Here is a 16,601-nt window from a genome sequence, read left to right as displayed (position 1 = left end):
GTCAACAGTGTAACTGTTGCCAAAAAAAAAAAAAAAAAAAAAAAGCAAACATCATTTTGGATTGTATTAGCAGGATTGTTGTAAGCAAGACAAGAAATAATTCTTTTGCTCTACTCCATGCTGATTAGGTCTCAACTGGAGTCTTGTGTCCAGGTCTGGGGGCCACATTTCAGGAAAGATGTGGACAAATTGGCGAAAGTCCAGAGAAGAGCAACAAAAATTATTAGGTTTCAGAGTAGCAGCCGTGCTAGTCTGTATCCGCAAAAAGAAAAGGAGTACTTGTGGCACCTTAGAGACTAACAAATTTATTTGAGCATAAGCTTTCGTGAGCTACAGCTCACTTCATTGGATGTATGCAGTGGAAAATACAGTGGGGAGATTTATATACACAGAGAACATGAAACAATGGGTGTTACCATACACACTGTAACAAGAGTGATCAGGTAAAGTGAGCTGTTATCAGCGGGAGAGCGGGGTGGGGGAAACCTTTTGTAGTGATGATCAAGGTGGGTTGTAAGAACGCTTGATAGAGATCTTGAAGGTGATTGTCTCCGTCTGAGGGGTTGGAGCAAATGCGGTTGTATTGTAGAGCTTCGCTGTAGACAATGGATCATGTGGTGTGGTCTGGATGAGAGCTGGAGGCATGTAGGTAGGCATAGCGGTCAGTAGGTTTCCGGTATAGGGTGGTGTTTATGTGACCATCGCTTATTAGCACCGTAGTGTCCAGGAAGTGGATCTCTTGTGTGGACTGGTCCAGGCTGAGGTTGATGGTGGGATGGAAATTGTTGAAACCATGGTGGAATTCCTCAAGGGCTTCTTTTCCATGGGTCCACATGATGAAGATGTCATCAGTGTAGCGCAAGTAGAGTAGGAGCATTAGGGGACGAGAGCTAAGGAAGCGTTGTTCTAAGTCAGCCAAAAAAGTCTAGAAGGCATGACCTATGAGGGAAGATTGATAAAATTGGGTTTGTTTAGTCTGGAAAACAGAAGACTGATGGGATATAACAATTTTTCAAGTACATAAAAGGTTGTTACAAGGAGGAGGGAGAAAAATTGTTCTTAACTGCAAAGGATAGGACAAGAAGCAATGAGCTTAAATTGCAGCAAGGGAGGTTTAGGTTGGACATTAGGAAAAACTTCCTTACTGTTAACGTAGTTAAGCACTGGAATAAATTGCAAGGGACTTGACTGGAAAATCTCTCGACGTGCCTTCCAGTTCTATGATTCCCCTTATGTGTATGTATGTACCCGAGTCTGGGGGAGGCTGCGCCCCTCTCCCTATGCCGCATCTGGGATATGGGGAGAGGGGAGTTTGACTTTTTGGGGGTCCGAATCCTTTCCCTGATTCCTGTGCATGTCAGGATTTGTCCGTCAGTGGATGTCAAAATCCCTCTCCCTACCCCGCAGGTGAGCCATCATTATTGTAAAAAGCGTTTATCCTTCTGGATGGGAGCTGAAGACAGGCATGCTGGGAGCATGTAGCAAGAACACATTACTGAGATTAGGGTGAAGAGCTGAGAACAGACATGCTTGATGCATCTCAGAGATTCTCAAGCACGGTGGAGGACATCCAGTGAGATGATTGGATCAGTTCACCCCTCTCAGAGCTATTGTTTCAGGCTGCATTCACCTCCAGGAAGGTGTTCTCATTGATATGAGAACATCACAATGAGATGAATGGGCCACTTCATATCTCTTATAGCTTCCTATGCTGAAGATGAATGTGTAGAGCAACTTTCCAAATCACTACAATTTAAAATGAAGAAGATTTTTCTGTTTTAAAGGACAATTCTTTTAAGTATCCTAAAATCTTCATGCTTATTCAGATTTTGCTGGAGTTTGCTCTCTCTCATGGGGACATGGGATAGGATTAGTAATCCAAATTTTGGGTCTCTTGAATCAAGAAGTTTCATGAAATATAGACTCTTCTCCCCACCCCCAAATAGATTTTCCTTCAGTTCACAGATTCTGTTTTTTTGTCCATGCCTGGCTTCTAAGCGCTAATGGCTTAATGGGACTGGAAGGAGAAGGCAATCTTGAAATGGTGGCAGGAGTTCTGTTGTGGGGGGTGGTGAGGGAGAAAGGTGGAGGGGGAGAGGCATACCATATGCTTAAAGTAAACTACCATGTCATAAAACTAAAATTTTGGGGGCATAGATCATGTCTGAGATTAATTTCACTAGCTGTCTTAGTAATTACATATTCCAAACATTTCAAAGCACAACCATCATCCCCATGCCACAATAACAAAGTGTATAGGGTAGAGATGAGGGGAGGATTTAGGAATCTCATTGCAAATGTGTAGCCTAGTGGAGAGAACAGTGCCCTGGGATTCATAAAACCTGGCATCTATTCTCAGCTATGCCACAAGTCAGCTGGATAACCTTGATCAGGTCACTTCTCTTCTTCTCTGAGCCTCAGTTTTCCCATCTGTACCATGGGGATGACAACATTTCCCTCTTTGCTAAAGCACTTTGAGATGTACTGATGAGAAGTGCTGTATAAGAGTAATGTATTATCATCATTACCTGGCCACAGTAAAAACTCAGCTGCAAACCTACATGATAATTACAACTGCCTAAAAGACCCTGAACTCCTACCAGCAACATTTCTTTCTGTTTAAAAAAATTGAGGAAATTCACTGACAAAAAACATAACCTTCACACAGAGTTAGGGTTGCCCAGTGGTGCCCTTCTAGAATGTCAGGTTCAGCAAAACTCAAATCTGTGAAAACCATGAAATACACTCCATGGAACCTAACCTCTCCCTTCTTTGAGTGAGGCCCCAGTACACCCATGACATGTACACTGTCTTTGCACTGTACGGGACAGGAGCTACCTATGTCTGCCCTACTGTCAAACACTTAATCTACTGCACAGAAGGGACATCATGTCTGCTACATATTACATGGTCTTTTACATCCCTCTCTTCTTAGGCACATGATGCCATCTAATGCTGTACTTCCACTTACCTTTAATTAAAGACACCGACCACTCTCATCTTCCTCCTAAGTGCAAGATGGTCTAAAGGTCCGGAATGGAGACCTTGGCAGACAACTTCACTTGTCTGGCAAAATGGAACGCTCAATAATAAAAGTAAAGCTCATCTGTGCAGAAGACAGATGCTCCTCTGAGGGTGGTCAGAGACTGGAATGAACTCACTCTAAGGAACATCAAAAAGTTTCCACTCTAACTGCAAGGCACATTTCTTTGAACTTGCCTTCTCTAATAAAAAACACAGGTATATTAAACAAACAAAAAATCCCAAAAACTACAAAAACAAGACACTCCACTAAACACACATCTCCCTCGGGAGAGAGGACGAGAGAACAAACATAGCAGTTGTGTAGTCACTTTGCTCAATGCAGCACTACTGGCAGGCGCTCACATTCTACAATAAGCGTGGTATGTAAACCTATATAGAATAGAACAGCATTGCTGACAGTCCTCATGGCAGGAAGACCCCTGTGCCCTGCTACTCCTTAGAGCTGCACAGACAGAAGATTATCTTCATGGAGGCAGCCCTCCACCCCTTCACGGACCCATACTGAGAGTCACCTGGCAGAAGTGAGTCTTTTCCACAGCTCTCATCATCCAGGGACTGTGAGTCAAAGAAAACAGTTGCTGACCCCTCTCACAAGTCATTAAAAAAGAGAGCAGAAAGTTTCCACAGTGAGCCCTGAGCCAGCCGTAAATGATCTCTGGCAAGCTCGGTATCCTTGGTACTGTTGGAACCAAGACAGTTCCAGTACCCATGGCTCATAAAGATCTGGATTGGCAAGTACCGTTGACATGCATAAGGAACCAATGGGCACAGGCACTGAGTCAGCAGCACCAGAGGACAAAGACAGGAGGCAGCACTCCACTAAGAAGATGCTGCCAATATGCGCTGTACCATCAGCACAGTCACCGATCCCCATGCAGCACTGGAGCAGTGGGTGAGGGCAAGATCTCCAACCCCCTTGGTACTGCCAGTGGCACTGAGTCAATTGGTACCATTGGAATTCCGGCACTTGAGAGACATCCATGTATCTGACGTACTGGAGTCTCCTCTTCTTGGTACCGGGATCTCGACATAGAGTCTTCCCTTAGCACTGGAGTCTTCTTATCCTAGCTTTAAAAATCCCTCCTGGCCAGAGGAAAAATCCTCTCACCTGTAGAAGGTTAAGAAGCTAGGATAACCTCGCTGACACCTGACCAAAATGACCAATGAGGAGACAAGATACTTTTAAAAGCTGGGGGGAGGGAAAAACAAAGAGTCTGTCTGTGTGATGCTTTTGCCGGAGACAGAACAGGAATGGAGTCTTAGAATTTAGTAAGTAATCTAGCTAGATATGCGTTAGATTATGATTTTTTTAAATGGCTGAGAAATTAAGCTGGGCTGAATAGAATGGATATTCCTGTCTGTGTGTCTTTTTGTAACTTCAGGTTTTGCCTAGAGGGATTCTCTATGTTTTAAATCTGTTTACCCTGTAAGGTAGTTACCATCCTGATTTTACAGAGGTGATTCTTTTTTACTTTTTACTTCTATTAAAATCCTTCTTTTCAGAAAGTGAATGCTTTTTCATTGTTCTTCAGATCCAAGGGTTTGCGTCTGTGGTCACCTATGCAAATTGGTGAGGATTTTTACCAAACCTTCCCCAGGAAGTGGGATGCAAGGGTTGGGAGGATTTTGGGGGGAAAGACGTTTCCAAACAACGCTTTCCTAATAAATAAACCCAAATAAACGTTTGGTGGTGGCAGTGGAAGTCCAAGGGCAAAGGGTAAAATAGTTTGTACCTTGGGGAAGTTTTAACCTAAGCTGGTAAAAGTAAGCTTAGGAGGTTTTCATGCAGGTCCCCGCATCTGTACCCTAGAGTTCAGAGTAGGGAAGGACCTTTGACATGCTTATTACCAGGAGGGTCCCATAGAATACCTCCAGACAGCCCCACCACCAGCATGGTATGGCCAACTATAGGCACCACTATCCCAGTGGCCATACTGGGATCCTTGGCCTGCATAGCACACCCACGCCTCTTGGGCTTCTAGCCTCACCTATGAACCCTCAAGATACTCCCCCTCTGCCATGGCATCTAGAGTCTCGGAGCTTCCAGAAGAGATCGTGGAGGAACAGGAGGGTGGCATTGAAGAAGAGGTGCTGAGGACCAACATATCCTCCTCCTCCCCAGACAAGGCTCTCATGCCTCTCCCACCGTCCTTGACCGATGATGTCCAGCTTTTCCAGGAGCTGGCAAAGAGAGTTGCAGATACACTACAGATACCATTAGAAGAAGTCAATGACTCCCATCAGAAGCTCATTGACATAGAATCATAGAATATCAGGGTTGGAAGGGACCCCAGAAGGTCATCTAGTCCAACCCCCTGCTCGAAGCAGGACCAATTCCCAGTTAAATCATCTCAGCCAGGGCTTTGTCAAGCCTGACCTTAAAAACCTCTAAGGAAGGAGATTCTACCACCTCCCTAGGTAACGCATTCCAGTGTTTCACCACCCTCTTAGTGAAAAAGTTTTTCCTAATATCCAATCTAAACCTCCCCCATTGCAACTTGAGACCATTACTCCTCGTTCTGTCATCTGCTACCATTGAGAACAGTCTAGAGCCATCCTCTTTGGAACCCCCTTTCAGGTAGTTGAAAGCAGCTATCAAATTCCCCCTCATTCTTCTCTTCTGCAGACTAAACAATCCCAGCTCCCTCAGCCTCTCCTCATAAGTCATGTGCTCTAGACCCCTAATCATTTTTGTTGCCCTTCGCTGGACTCTCTCCAATTTATCCACATCCTTCTTGTAGTGTGGGGCCCAAAACTGGACACAGTACTCCAGATGAGGCCTCACCAGTGTCGAATAGAGGGGAACGATCACGTCCCTCTATCTGCTCGCTATGCCCCTACTTATACATCCCAAAATGCCATTGGCCTTCTTGGCAACAAGGGCACACTGCTGACTCATATCCAGCTTCTCGTCCACTGTCACCCCTAGGTCCTTTTCCGCAGAACTGCTGCCTAGCCATTCGGTCCCTAGTCTGTAGCGGTGCATTGGATTCTTCCATCCTAAGTGCAGGACCCTGCACTTATCCTTATTGAACTTCATCAGATTTCTTTTGGCCCAATCCTCCAATTTGTCTAGGTCCTTCTGTATCCTGTCCCTCCCCTCCAGCGTATCTACCACTCCTCCCAGTTTAGTATCATCCGCAAATTTGCTGAGAGTGCAATCCACACCATCCTCCAGATCATTTATGAAGATATTGAACAAAACCGGCCCCAGGACTGACCCCTGGGGCACTCCACTTGACACCGGCTGCCAACTAGACATGGAGCCATTGATCACTACCCGTTGAGCCCGACAATCTAGCCAGCTACACACACCATACTACACACCTCATCCTCTAAAATAGCCCTCCCTATTAATGAGGCTCTCCTGGACCCCACAAAAAGTATATGGCAGACCCCAACATTGGTGGCACCTACTTCCAAAAGGGCTGATTAAAAAATATTATGTCCCAGCTAGGGAGATGGAATTCCTCTTCTCCCGTCCTCCACCCAACTCCATCGTGATGGATGCTGTGAACTCTCATGGCCGTCAACACAAAATGAGATCCGCTCCCCCCGACAGGGATTGGAAGTGTTTCAAACTCTTTGGAAGGAAAGCCTATTCCTCGGCCATGCTACAGTTTCAAATTGCCAATTACCAAGCCCTGATGGCGAAACGTGACTATGTCAGCTATTCGAAACTTAACTTTATTGATCAGCTGCTTGAGTCACACCACAACCAATTCAAATCCATCATCCAGAAGGGAAAACTGTTGGCAAAGACAGTGCTACAGTCTGCCCTTGACACAGTTGACACAGTGTCCCGATCCATCTCCACTGTGGTGGTGAGGCAGTGTGTGTCGGCTACACCTGTTGGGATTCCCTAAGGAGGTGTAGTCGACCGTTGAAGACCTTCCCTTTGAAGACCCTAAGCTTTTCACGGAGAAGACAGATGCCTCTCTCTGTCTGTTCATTGGTCATCTACATGTCAGGACAAAAGAGGAAATTTAGTCCACAGCACAAACCATGCACCTCCCAATACTCGAGTCAATGTTACTACAAGCCACAGAGAAAGGAAACCAAGTTCTCTAGGCATAAACTATTGGCCTGCAGTCTTCCCAACTGTCGACTTCCAATTTTGATGGTTGAGGCGACGATAGACCACTCCCGCCAACTGCTACAGCTGACCACCGCTTCCTTCCCATTTGGCTACCATCTGGCAATGTTCCCCAGCATCTGAGAATGCATAACATCAGTCTGATGGGTCTTGGAGATTGTTTGTTTGCAATGGGTACTCCATCCATTTTACCTCCCTATCCCCTCCACAGTATCCTTCTTCAGGGACCCTTCTTATGAGTTTACTAAGACAAGAGATAGTCTCCTCCAGTTAGGAACCATAGAACCAGTACCTCAACATCTATGAGGCAAAGGTTGTTATTTCTGAATACCGAAGAGACAGGTAGGTTGGAGATCCATACTGGACCTCAGAGCACTCAAAAAGTTTGTCAAAGCTCAAAAATCCAAGATGGTCACTCTAGCAACAATTATTCCAGCATTGGTACAGGGAGACTGGTTTTCAGCCTTCAACCTTTGTCAAGGTTTCTTCCCCACTCTGAACTCTAGGGTACAGATGTGGGGAGCTGCATGAAAAACCCCGTAAGCTTATTTTTACCAGCTTAGGTTAAAACTTCCCCAAGGTACAAACTATTTTACCTTTTGTCCCTGGATTGTATTGCTGCCACCACCAAGCGTCTAACAAATACAACAGGGAAAGAACCCACTTGGAAACGTCTTTCCCTCCCAAAGTCCCCCCAAGCCCTACACCCCCTTTCCTGGAGAAGGCTTGATAAAAATCCTCACCAATTTGCATAGGTGAACACAGACCCAAACCCTTGGATCTTAAGAACAATGAAAAAGCAATCAGGTTCTTAAAAGAAGAATTTTAATTAAAGAAAAAGTAAAAGAATCACCTTTGTAAAATCAGGATAGTAACTACCTTACAGGGTAATCAGATTCAAAACATAGAGAATCCCTCTAGGCTAAACCTTAAGTTACAAAAAGACACAAAACCAGGAATATACATTCCATTCAGCACAACTTATTTTATCAGCCATTTAAACAAAACAGAATCTAACACATATCTGACTAGATTGCTTATTGACTTTTTACAGGAGTTCTGACCTGCATTCCTGCTCTGGTCCCGGCAAAAGCATCACACAGACAGAGAGAACCCTTTGCTTCCCCCCCGTCCAGCTTTGAAAGTGTCTTGTCTCCTCATTGGTCATTTTGGTCAGGTGCCAGCGAGGTTACCTTAGCTTCTTAACCCTTTACAGGTGAAAGGGTTTTTCCTCTGGCCAGGAGGGATTTAAAAGTGTTTACCCTTCCCTTTATTTTTATGACAACCTTCAAGATGCCTACTTCCATATCTCAATCCTACCATCCCACAGAGAATTCCTCAGATTACCCTAGGACAAGACACCATACCAGTACAGAGTACTCATCTTCAGGCTATCTGTTCAGAGAGTATTCTCCAAGATTCTCTTTAGTACTGACTGTGCACCTGCTCTCCCAAGGGACCATGATTTACCCCTACTGACTGCCTTCTCAGAGCCTGGTCCTTCCAATAGGTTCGCCGAGTCACCAGATCTGCAATAGACTTAGTCACAGAATTGGGCTTACAGAACAACACCCAGAAATCAGCCCTCAATTCGGTGCAGCGCCTGGAATTCCTAGACGCCAACCTCGACTCCTTCCAGGCCAAAGCTCTTCTAACTCAGCTTCTGTACCAGATGACTGGAGGATAGCTAATGTGACGCCAATTTTTAAAAAGGGCTCCAGAAATGATCCCGGCAATTACAGGCTTGTAAGCCTGACTTAAGTACTGGGCAAACTGGTTGAAACTAAAATAAACAACAATATTGTCAGACATATAGATGAACATAATTTGTTGAGGAAGAGTCAACATGGTTTTAGTAAAGGGAAATTATGCCTCACCAATCTACTAGAATTCTTTGAGTGGTTCAACAAGCATGTGGACCAAGGGGATCCAGTGGATATACTATACTTAGATTTTGAAAAACCCTTTGACAGGGTCTCTCACCAAAGACTCTTATGCAAAGTAAGCTGCCACGGGATAAGAGGGAAGGTTCTCTCATGGATTAGTAACTGATTAAAAGATAGGCAACAAAGGGTAGGTATAAATGATCAGTTTTCAGCATGGAGAGAAGTAAATAGTGGTGTCCCCCAGGGGTCTGTCTTGGGACCAGTCCTATTCGGCATATTCATAAAGGATCTGGGAAAAGGGGTAAACAGTGAAATGGCAAAATTTGCAGATAATACAAAATTACTAAAGATAGTTAAGACCCAGGCAGACTGTGAAGAGTTACAAAAGGATCTCTCAAACCTGGGTGACTGGGCAATAAAATGGCCGATGAAATATAATGTTGTTAATTGCAAAGTAATGCACATTGGAAAGCATAATCCTAACTATACTTATAAAATGATGGGGTCTAAATAAGCTGTTACCACTCAAGAAAGAGATCTTGTAGTCATTGTGGATAGTTCTCTGAAAATATCCACTCAATGTGCAGTGGCAGTCAAAAAAGTGAACAGAATGCTGGGAATAATGAAGAAAGGGATAGATAATAGGACAGAAAATATCATGTTGCCTCTATATAAATCCTTGGTACACCCACATCTTGAATACTGTGTGCAGATGTGCTCGCCCCATCTCAAAAAGATATATTGGAATTGAAAAAGGTTCAGAAAAGGGCAACAAAAATGATTAGGGGAAGGGAAGGGCTTCCATATGAGGAGAGATTAATAAGACTGGGACTTTTCCAAGACTGGGCTTGGAAAAGAGACGGCTAAGGGGAGATATGATTGAGGTCTATAAAATCATGACTGGTGTAGAGAATAGATAAGGAAGTGTTGTTTACTTCTCATAATACAAGAACTAGGGGTCACCAAATGAAAATTAATAGGCAGCAGGTTTAAAACAAATAAAAGGAAGTATTTCTTCACACAACGCACAGTCAACCTGTGGAACTCCTTGCCAGAGGATGTTGTGAAGGCCAAGACCATAACAGGGTTAAAAAAAGAACTAGATATGTTTATGGAGGATAGGTCCATCAATGGCTATTAGCCAGGATGGGCAGGAATGGTGTCCCTAGCCTCTGTTTTGGGAGATCCCTTTGTAACTCTTCACAGTCAGCTTTGGACTTAACTTTCTCTGTCTTAAGTGATAACAGCTAATTTAGACACTATCATTTTGCCTTTATAGTTGTGATTAGGGTTTCTAATGTTCATTACTTAGCATTTATCAATATTGAATTTCATCTGCTACTTTGTTGCCCAGTCAGCCAGTTTTGGGAGATCCCTTTGTAACTCTTCACAGTCAGCTTTGGACTTAACTTTCATGGCGGAAAGGACCGTCAATGTCTATTAGCGAGAATGGGCACAGATGGTGTCCCTAGCCTCTGTTTGCCAGAAACTGGGAATGGGCGACAGGGGATGGATCATTTGATGATGAAAACACTGTTCTGTTTATTCCCTCTGGGGCACCTGGCACTGGCCACTGCCGGAAGACAGGATACTGGACTAAATGGACCTTTGGTCTGACCCAGTAGGTCCATTCTTCTGTTCTTATGTACCTCAACTCAGATTCCTCTCTTTGGCCTCACTCATATAGACAGCCCACAAATATGAGCCAGGCACTGCCTATAACTCTTGGGGCATATGGCAGCGGCCACAGTGGTAATACCACATGTGACGCTTCACATGCAGTGCTTCCAGTTTTGGTTCAGTTCAGTGTACAGGCCAAACAGATAGGCTAGACAAATGTCTGTCACTACCCTACCAGGATCAAAAAGTCCTTAGACATGTGGAAAGACCCAGCAAATGTTTTCAAGGGTATCCCCTTTTCACAAATCTCCCTGTCATTGCTTCTAATCACTGACACATCCCTCATAGAATAAAACATGCATCTAAATGACTTCACAACAAAAGGCCAGGTGGTCATCCATGGAGATATCCCTTCACATCATCCTCCTCAAACTAAGGGTGCTCAGGGATGCCAGTGCCCATTACCTCTCACTGATCAAGGGATCACACACGAGAATCCTAACAGAAAACATAGCATGTATGTACTATGTAAATCGGCAAGGGGGAGGCAGATCATCCCTCCTTCTGTGCTGAGGCAATGAAATTCCCACTCGACCACAAGTAGGATATAAATCCAGCGGTACTTCATAACCTATTCAGGCAGTGAGGGACACTGACCACAGACATGTTTGCCACTTGCCTGAGCGAGAAATGTCCATGTTATTGATCCCAATCATGGGACAGCACTCCATGGGTGATTCTCTCCTCCTCCTCTGAGGCAGGGACCTTCTCTATGCCTTTCCTCCATTTCTCCTACTGTCAAAAGTCCCATTAATAATAAAAAGAGAAGGAGCTGATTGCTTCTACTTGGCCAAGACAGACTTGGTATCCTTACCTGTCACAACTCATGGCGTGCCCACCAATTTCTCTCCAATCCACTTCTTACTTCCTCTCGAAGAACCAGGGACGCATCCTATATCCCAACCCCGGGATTCTTTGCCTCAAAGCCTGGCTCCTTCAGGTTTGAACACACGAGTTCTTACTCAAAGGAGGTACAGGAGGTATTATTACATAGTAGAAGGTCCTCAACATGCTGGACTTACCTACGTAAACGGTCCAGGTTTCGAAAATGATGTATCTCCCAACATATCTCTCTGACACACGTGCCTCTTCCAAAGATCCCAGACTACGTACTAACTCTAAAAAATTCAGTACTATCTCTGTTCCCGCACAGTCCACCTAGCAGCTATAGCAGCCTTTCACTGTCAAGTAGAGGAATATTCAGTGCTATCACACCCAACCAGTAAACAATCCCTTAGGGGTATAGTAAACCTTTTCCCACAACCCCGACATCCTACTCCCATGTGGGACCTAAACCTGGTATTGAAAGGCCTGACTATACCTCCCTTCAAACCTATGGCCATTTGCTTGCTTACATACCTTTCAATGAAAATAGATTTCCTGACAGCAATCACTTCAGCTAGGAGATTAGGAGAAATAGCAGCTCTGATGGCACATCCTGCACATCCCACCCATCCTCCCAGTATTCTTTTGGGACAAGGTTATACTCTGGCCACAACCAAAATTAATCCCTAAGGTAACCTCCCTGTTTCACATGAACCAACTGGTTCACCTTCCAATTTTCTACCCCAAGCCTCACCATGACTGCAGGGAAGCTATATTGTACACACTAGATGTCCGGAGAGCCTTAGCCTTTTATCTGCATAGGATGAAGGCTTTCAGGAAATCCCCTAAACTTTTCCTCTCTATTGCAGAAAGATCTAAGGGCTAAGCAGTATAGCCCAGAGACTCTCCAAATAGGTCTCAAACTGCATTAGATGATATCAGATCTTCAGCATGACCCCACCAGATAGTATTTGCACGCTGTCTACGAGGCCGAACTCATGATCAGTTGCCTTCTTCTAGAATGTCCCTATCTCAGAAATCTGTAGAGCGGCAACATGGATGTCAATCCACACCTTTGCAGAACATTATGCAATCACTGGGGACTCTGCCTCCAATGCCATTTTCGGCTCCACAGTATTGTTATCTGTAACTGACCCGACCCCGAAGCCCGAGCCCTCTGGTAGGGATACTGCTCAGGAGTCACCTACAGTGGGGTATCCATAGGGATGCTACTCAAAGAAGAAGTTACTCACTTTGTGCAGTAATGATGGTTCTTTGAGATGTGTCCCCCTATGGGTGACCCATAACCCACCCTCTTGCCCTCTGCTTCACAGTTCTTGTCAATGACTCTGCGGTGGAGAAGGACCTCAAGGGGATTAGGCTGTGCTGGCACTTTTCTCCAATCAGCAGTGCAGGGATGCAAGTGCACCTACAGTGGAGCACCCATAGCAGGGGTTCTCAGACTTTTGTACTGGTGACCCCTTTCACACAGCAAGCCTCTGAATGCGACCCCCCCCTTATACATTAAAAACACTTTTAAAATATATTTAATACCATTATAAATGCTGGAGGCAAAGCGGGGTTTGGGGTGGAGGCTGACAGCTCACGACACCCCCCTGCCCCATGTAATAACCTTGCGACTCCCTGAGGGGTCCCAACCCTCAGTTTGAGAACCCCTTACCCATAGGGACACACATCTTGAAGAACCATCATTATTGCACCAGGTATGTAACTTCTTCTGGGAAGGCACAATATACCACTGGGCATCTTTAATTGGTGTTAACTACTTTTTTGAGGGGTCAAAGAATATTAGCTACTTCTGCAATGAACTACATTAAGGGCTGTTATAAGAGCAGGGAGGGACAGTACATGACTCTTGGGAAACCATAAGCTGCTTTGTCTCAAGCCTCTGGAGCATATTTGTATCGTTTTATTTTCATTGTTCACAAGTCCTCTCTTCTGTCCTGTGCCCCCTACTTTTCAGGTTGAGAAACACTGGATTAGACACTTGTAATACTCTTCTTTATATATGTAGTTCAACTAGCTAGGGCTTCCCTACTGCTCCAGATGATTTTCATTAGCTTGCATTAAAGAGAAATCTCCTACTCCTCTGAGTGGTATACTGTGGCAATGTTAAGGTGTCTACACCTTCCTCTGATCCATCTCTGTTTGGCTGTTATGGAAACATAATACCTGACTATTTCATGTGGACCACTAGTCTATTCAGATATGGTAGTTCCTATGTTCCTAGAAGATATAGGACAAGACAGTGTATGGAAATAAGGATTGTAAAATCTAAGAAGGAAAAAAATGAATAAAATGGAATGAAGTCAGTGTATGTTATCATCAAATAAATAAAAATGTGGAGCAGAGGCAGTATTTTTCTGCCATGACAGATTATAGTTGAGTGAAATTCTGTGCCATTACATCTTTACTGTAATAATGCTACAGAATTCATTTTGCAGCAAAATGTGTGAAGCAAATCATGAAAGAAACTAAAGTGTGAAGCTACTAATTTTATCTCTTCTGTTTTTGCAGGATACAAAATTATGGATAATAATGGAATACCTTGGTGGAGGCTCTGCTCTTGATCTAGTAAGTAAACTAGTTATGAACTACATTAATTTAGTAAACTTAGTTAAAATTTCATTAATGCATTTCTTGAATATTTCTGCTGTTTATAATTCACCTGAAATCCTAGTGTGACATCATTATTGCTATAGCAGTTGTGCTGTCAAACACAGGATTATTGCTTCAGTAGAGAAATAAAGCAGCATAACCAGATGTGTTAAGAAACAAAAGCCCTGTTTTCATGCAGAAATTCCCAGTAGTTAGAAGAAAATGTTTGTGTTCATATATGAATTAAAATACATTTTCCATGAAATGACCTCATGTGCAAATGATGCTAGGTAACTCAGGATGTTAGTAATGAGATATGAAAACTTTCATCTCAAAACTCTGACCTTCAGCCAACCCTAGAATATTAATGACTGAAGGTTGTTATTGTCTGCTGGCTCTTCATGGTACTCGTACATTTGTTTCTTAGTGTACACATTTTTTAAAAAACAAAGCACCCTGTCTGTAGTCTCATTGAATGGACCTAGTGATGTAATTTCCCTCTTCCCTTGCAGTGTTGGTAGATATGTCCTTTGAAACAATCTTGCATTGTGGGTGTTAGATGTGTATATTTTCTGTGATTAAATACAATAGAACCTTGCTATAAAACACTTCACAGAACGACATGCTTTTTATCTAGTCCATACAAAAAGTGATTCTCCCTGCAGCAAAGAATCACAACCTGGCTTTTGTAAAGGGAAATCATGCTTCAGCAATCTATTAGAATTCCTTAATGATGCCTTAATGAGCTGGATGATGGGATGGATTGCACCGTTAGCAAGTTCGTGGATGACACTAAACTGGGGGCAGAGGTAGATATGCTGGAGGGTAGAGATAGAGTCCAGAGTGACCTAGACAAATTGGAGGATTGGGCTAAAAGAAATCTGATGAGGTTCAGCAAGGACAAGTGCAAAGTCCTGCACTTGGGACGGAAGAATCCCATGCACTCCTACAGGCTGGGGACCGTCTGGCTAAGTGGCAGTTCTGCAGAAAAGGACCTGGGGATTACAGTGGACGAGAAGCTGGATATGAGTCAACAGTGTGCCCTTGTTGCCAAGAAGGCTAATGGCATATCAGGCTGCATTAGTAGGAACATTGCCAGCAGATCGAGGGAAGTGATTATTCCCCTCTATTGGGCACTGGTGAGGCCACATCTGGAGTATTGCGTACAGTTTTCGGGCCCCCACTACAGAGAGGATGTGGACAAATTGGAGAGAGTCCAGCGGAGGGCAACAAAAATGATTAGGGGGCTGGGGCACATGACTTACAAGGAGAGGCTGAGGGAACTGGGCTTATTTAGTCTGCAGAAGAGAAGAGTGAGAGGGGATTTGATAGCAGCTTTCAACTACCTGAAGTGGGAGGTTCCAAAGCGAATGGAGTTCGGCTGTTCTCAGAACAAGGAGCAATGGTCTCAGGTTGATGTAGGGGAGGTCTAGGTTGGATATTAGAAAACGCTATTTCACTAGGAGGGTGGTGAAGTACTGGAATGGGTTGCCTAGGGAGGTGGTGGAGATTTTTAAGGCCCATCTTGACAAAGCCCTGGCTGGGATGCTTTAGTTGGTGTTGGTCCTGCTTTCAGCAGGGGATTGGACGAGATGACCTCCTGAGGTCTCTTCCGACCCAAATCTTCTGTGATTCCTTGACGTGGTGAACGAACATGTGGACAAGGGTGATCCAGTGGATATAGTGTACTTGGACTTTCAGAAAGCCTTTGACAAGGTCCCTCACCAAAGGCTCTTAAGCAAAGTAGGCAGTCATGGAATAAGAGGAAAGGTTCTCTCATGGATAAGTAACTGTTTAAAAGATAGGAAACAGGGCAGGAATAAATGGTCAGTTTTCACAGCAGAGAGAGGTGAATAGCTTGGTCCTCCAGGGATCTGTACTGGGACCAGTGCTGTTCATAAAAATCTGGAAAAGGGGTTAAGCAGTGAGGTGGTAAAGTTTGCAGACAATACTAAATTACTCAAGAACATAAGAACAACCATAGTGGGTCAGACCAAAGGTCCATCTAGCCCAGTATCCTGTCTTCCGACAGTGGACAATGCCAGGTGCCCCAGAGGGAATGAACAAAACAGTGTTTTCATCATCAAGTGATCCATCCCCTGTCGCCCATTCCCAGCTTCTGGCAAACAGAGGCTAGGGACACCATCTGTGCCCATTCTCGCTAATAGACATTGATGGTCCTTTCCTCCATGAAAGTTAAATCCAAAGCTGACTGTGAAGAGTTACAAAGGGATCTCCCAAAACTGGCTGACTGGGCAACAAAGTAGCAGATGAAATTCAATATTGATAAATGCTAAGTAATGAACATTAGAAACCCTAATCCCAACTATAAAGGCAAAATGATAGTGTCTAAATTAGCTGTTATCACTTAAGACAGAGATCTTGGAGTCATTGTGGATAGTTCTCTGAAAACATCTGTTCACTGTGCAGCAGCAGTCAAAAAAGCTAAC

General features: G+C 44.1%; 1 protein-coding gene across 7 annotated transcripts in view; it reads left to right on the top strand.

Moving 5' to 3' along the window:
- Positions 1-16,601, top strand: part of STK24 (serine/threonine kinase 24) — a 123,596-nt gene that overhangs the window by 54,547 nt on the left and 52,448 nt on the right. For all 7 annotated transcript variants that reach the window (XM_043534928.1, XM_043534916.1, XM_037896183.2 and 4 more), the window contains one exon: positions 14,071-14,127. In XM_043534928.1, coding sequence (XP_043390863.1) covers positions 14,071-14,127 — 57 coding nt within the window. The remainder of the gene's footprint in view (positions 1-14,070; positions 14,128-16,601) is intronic.

This window comes from Chelonia mydas, chromosome 1, assembly GCF_015237465.2.
Source record: "Chelonia mydas isolate rCheMyd1 chromosome 1, rCheMyd1.pri.v2, whole genome shotgun sequence".
Taxonomy (NCBI): Eukaryota; Metazoa; Chordata; order Testudines; family Cheloniidae; genus Chelonia; species Chelonia mydas.
This window is presented reverse-complemented; position numbering and strand designations above follow the sequence as displayed.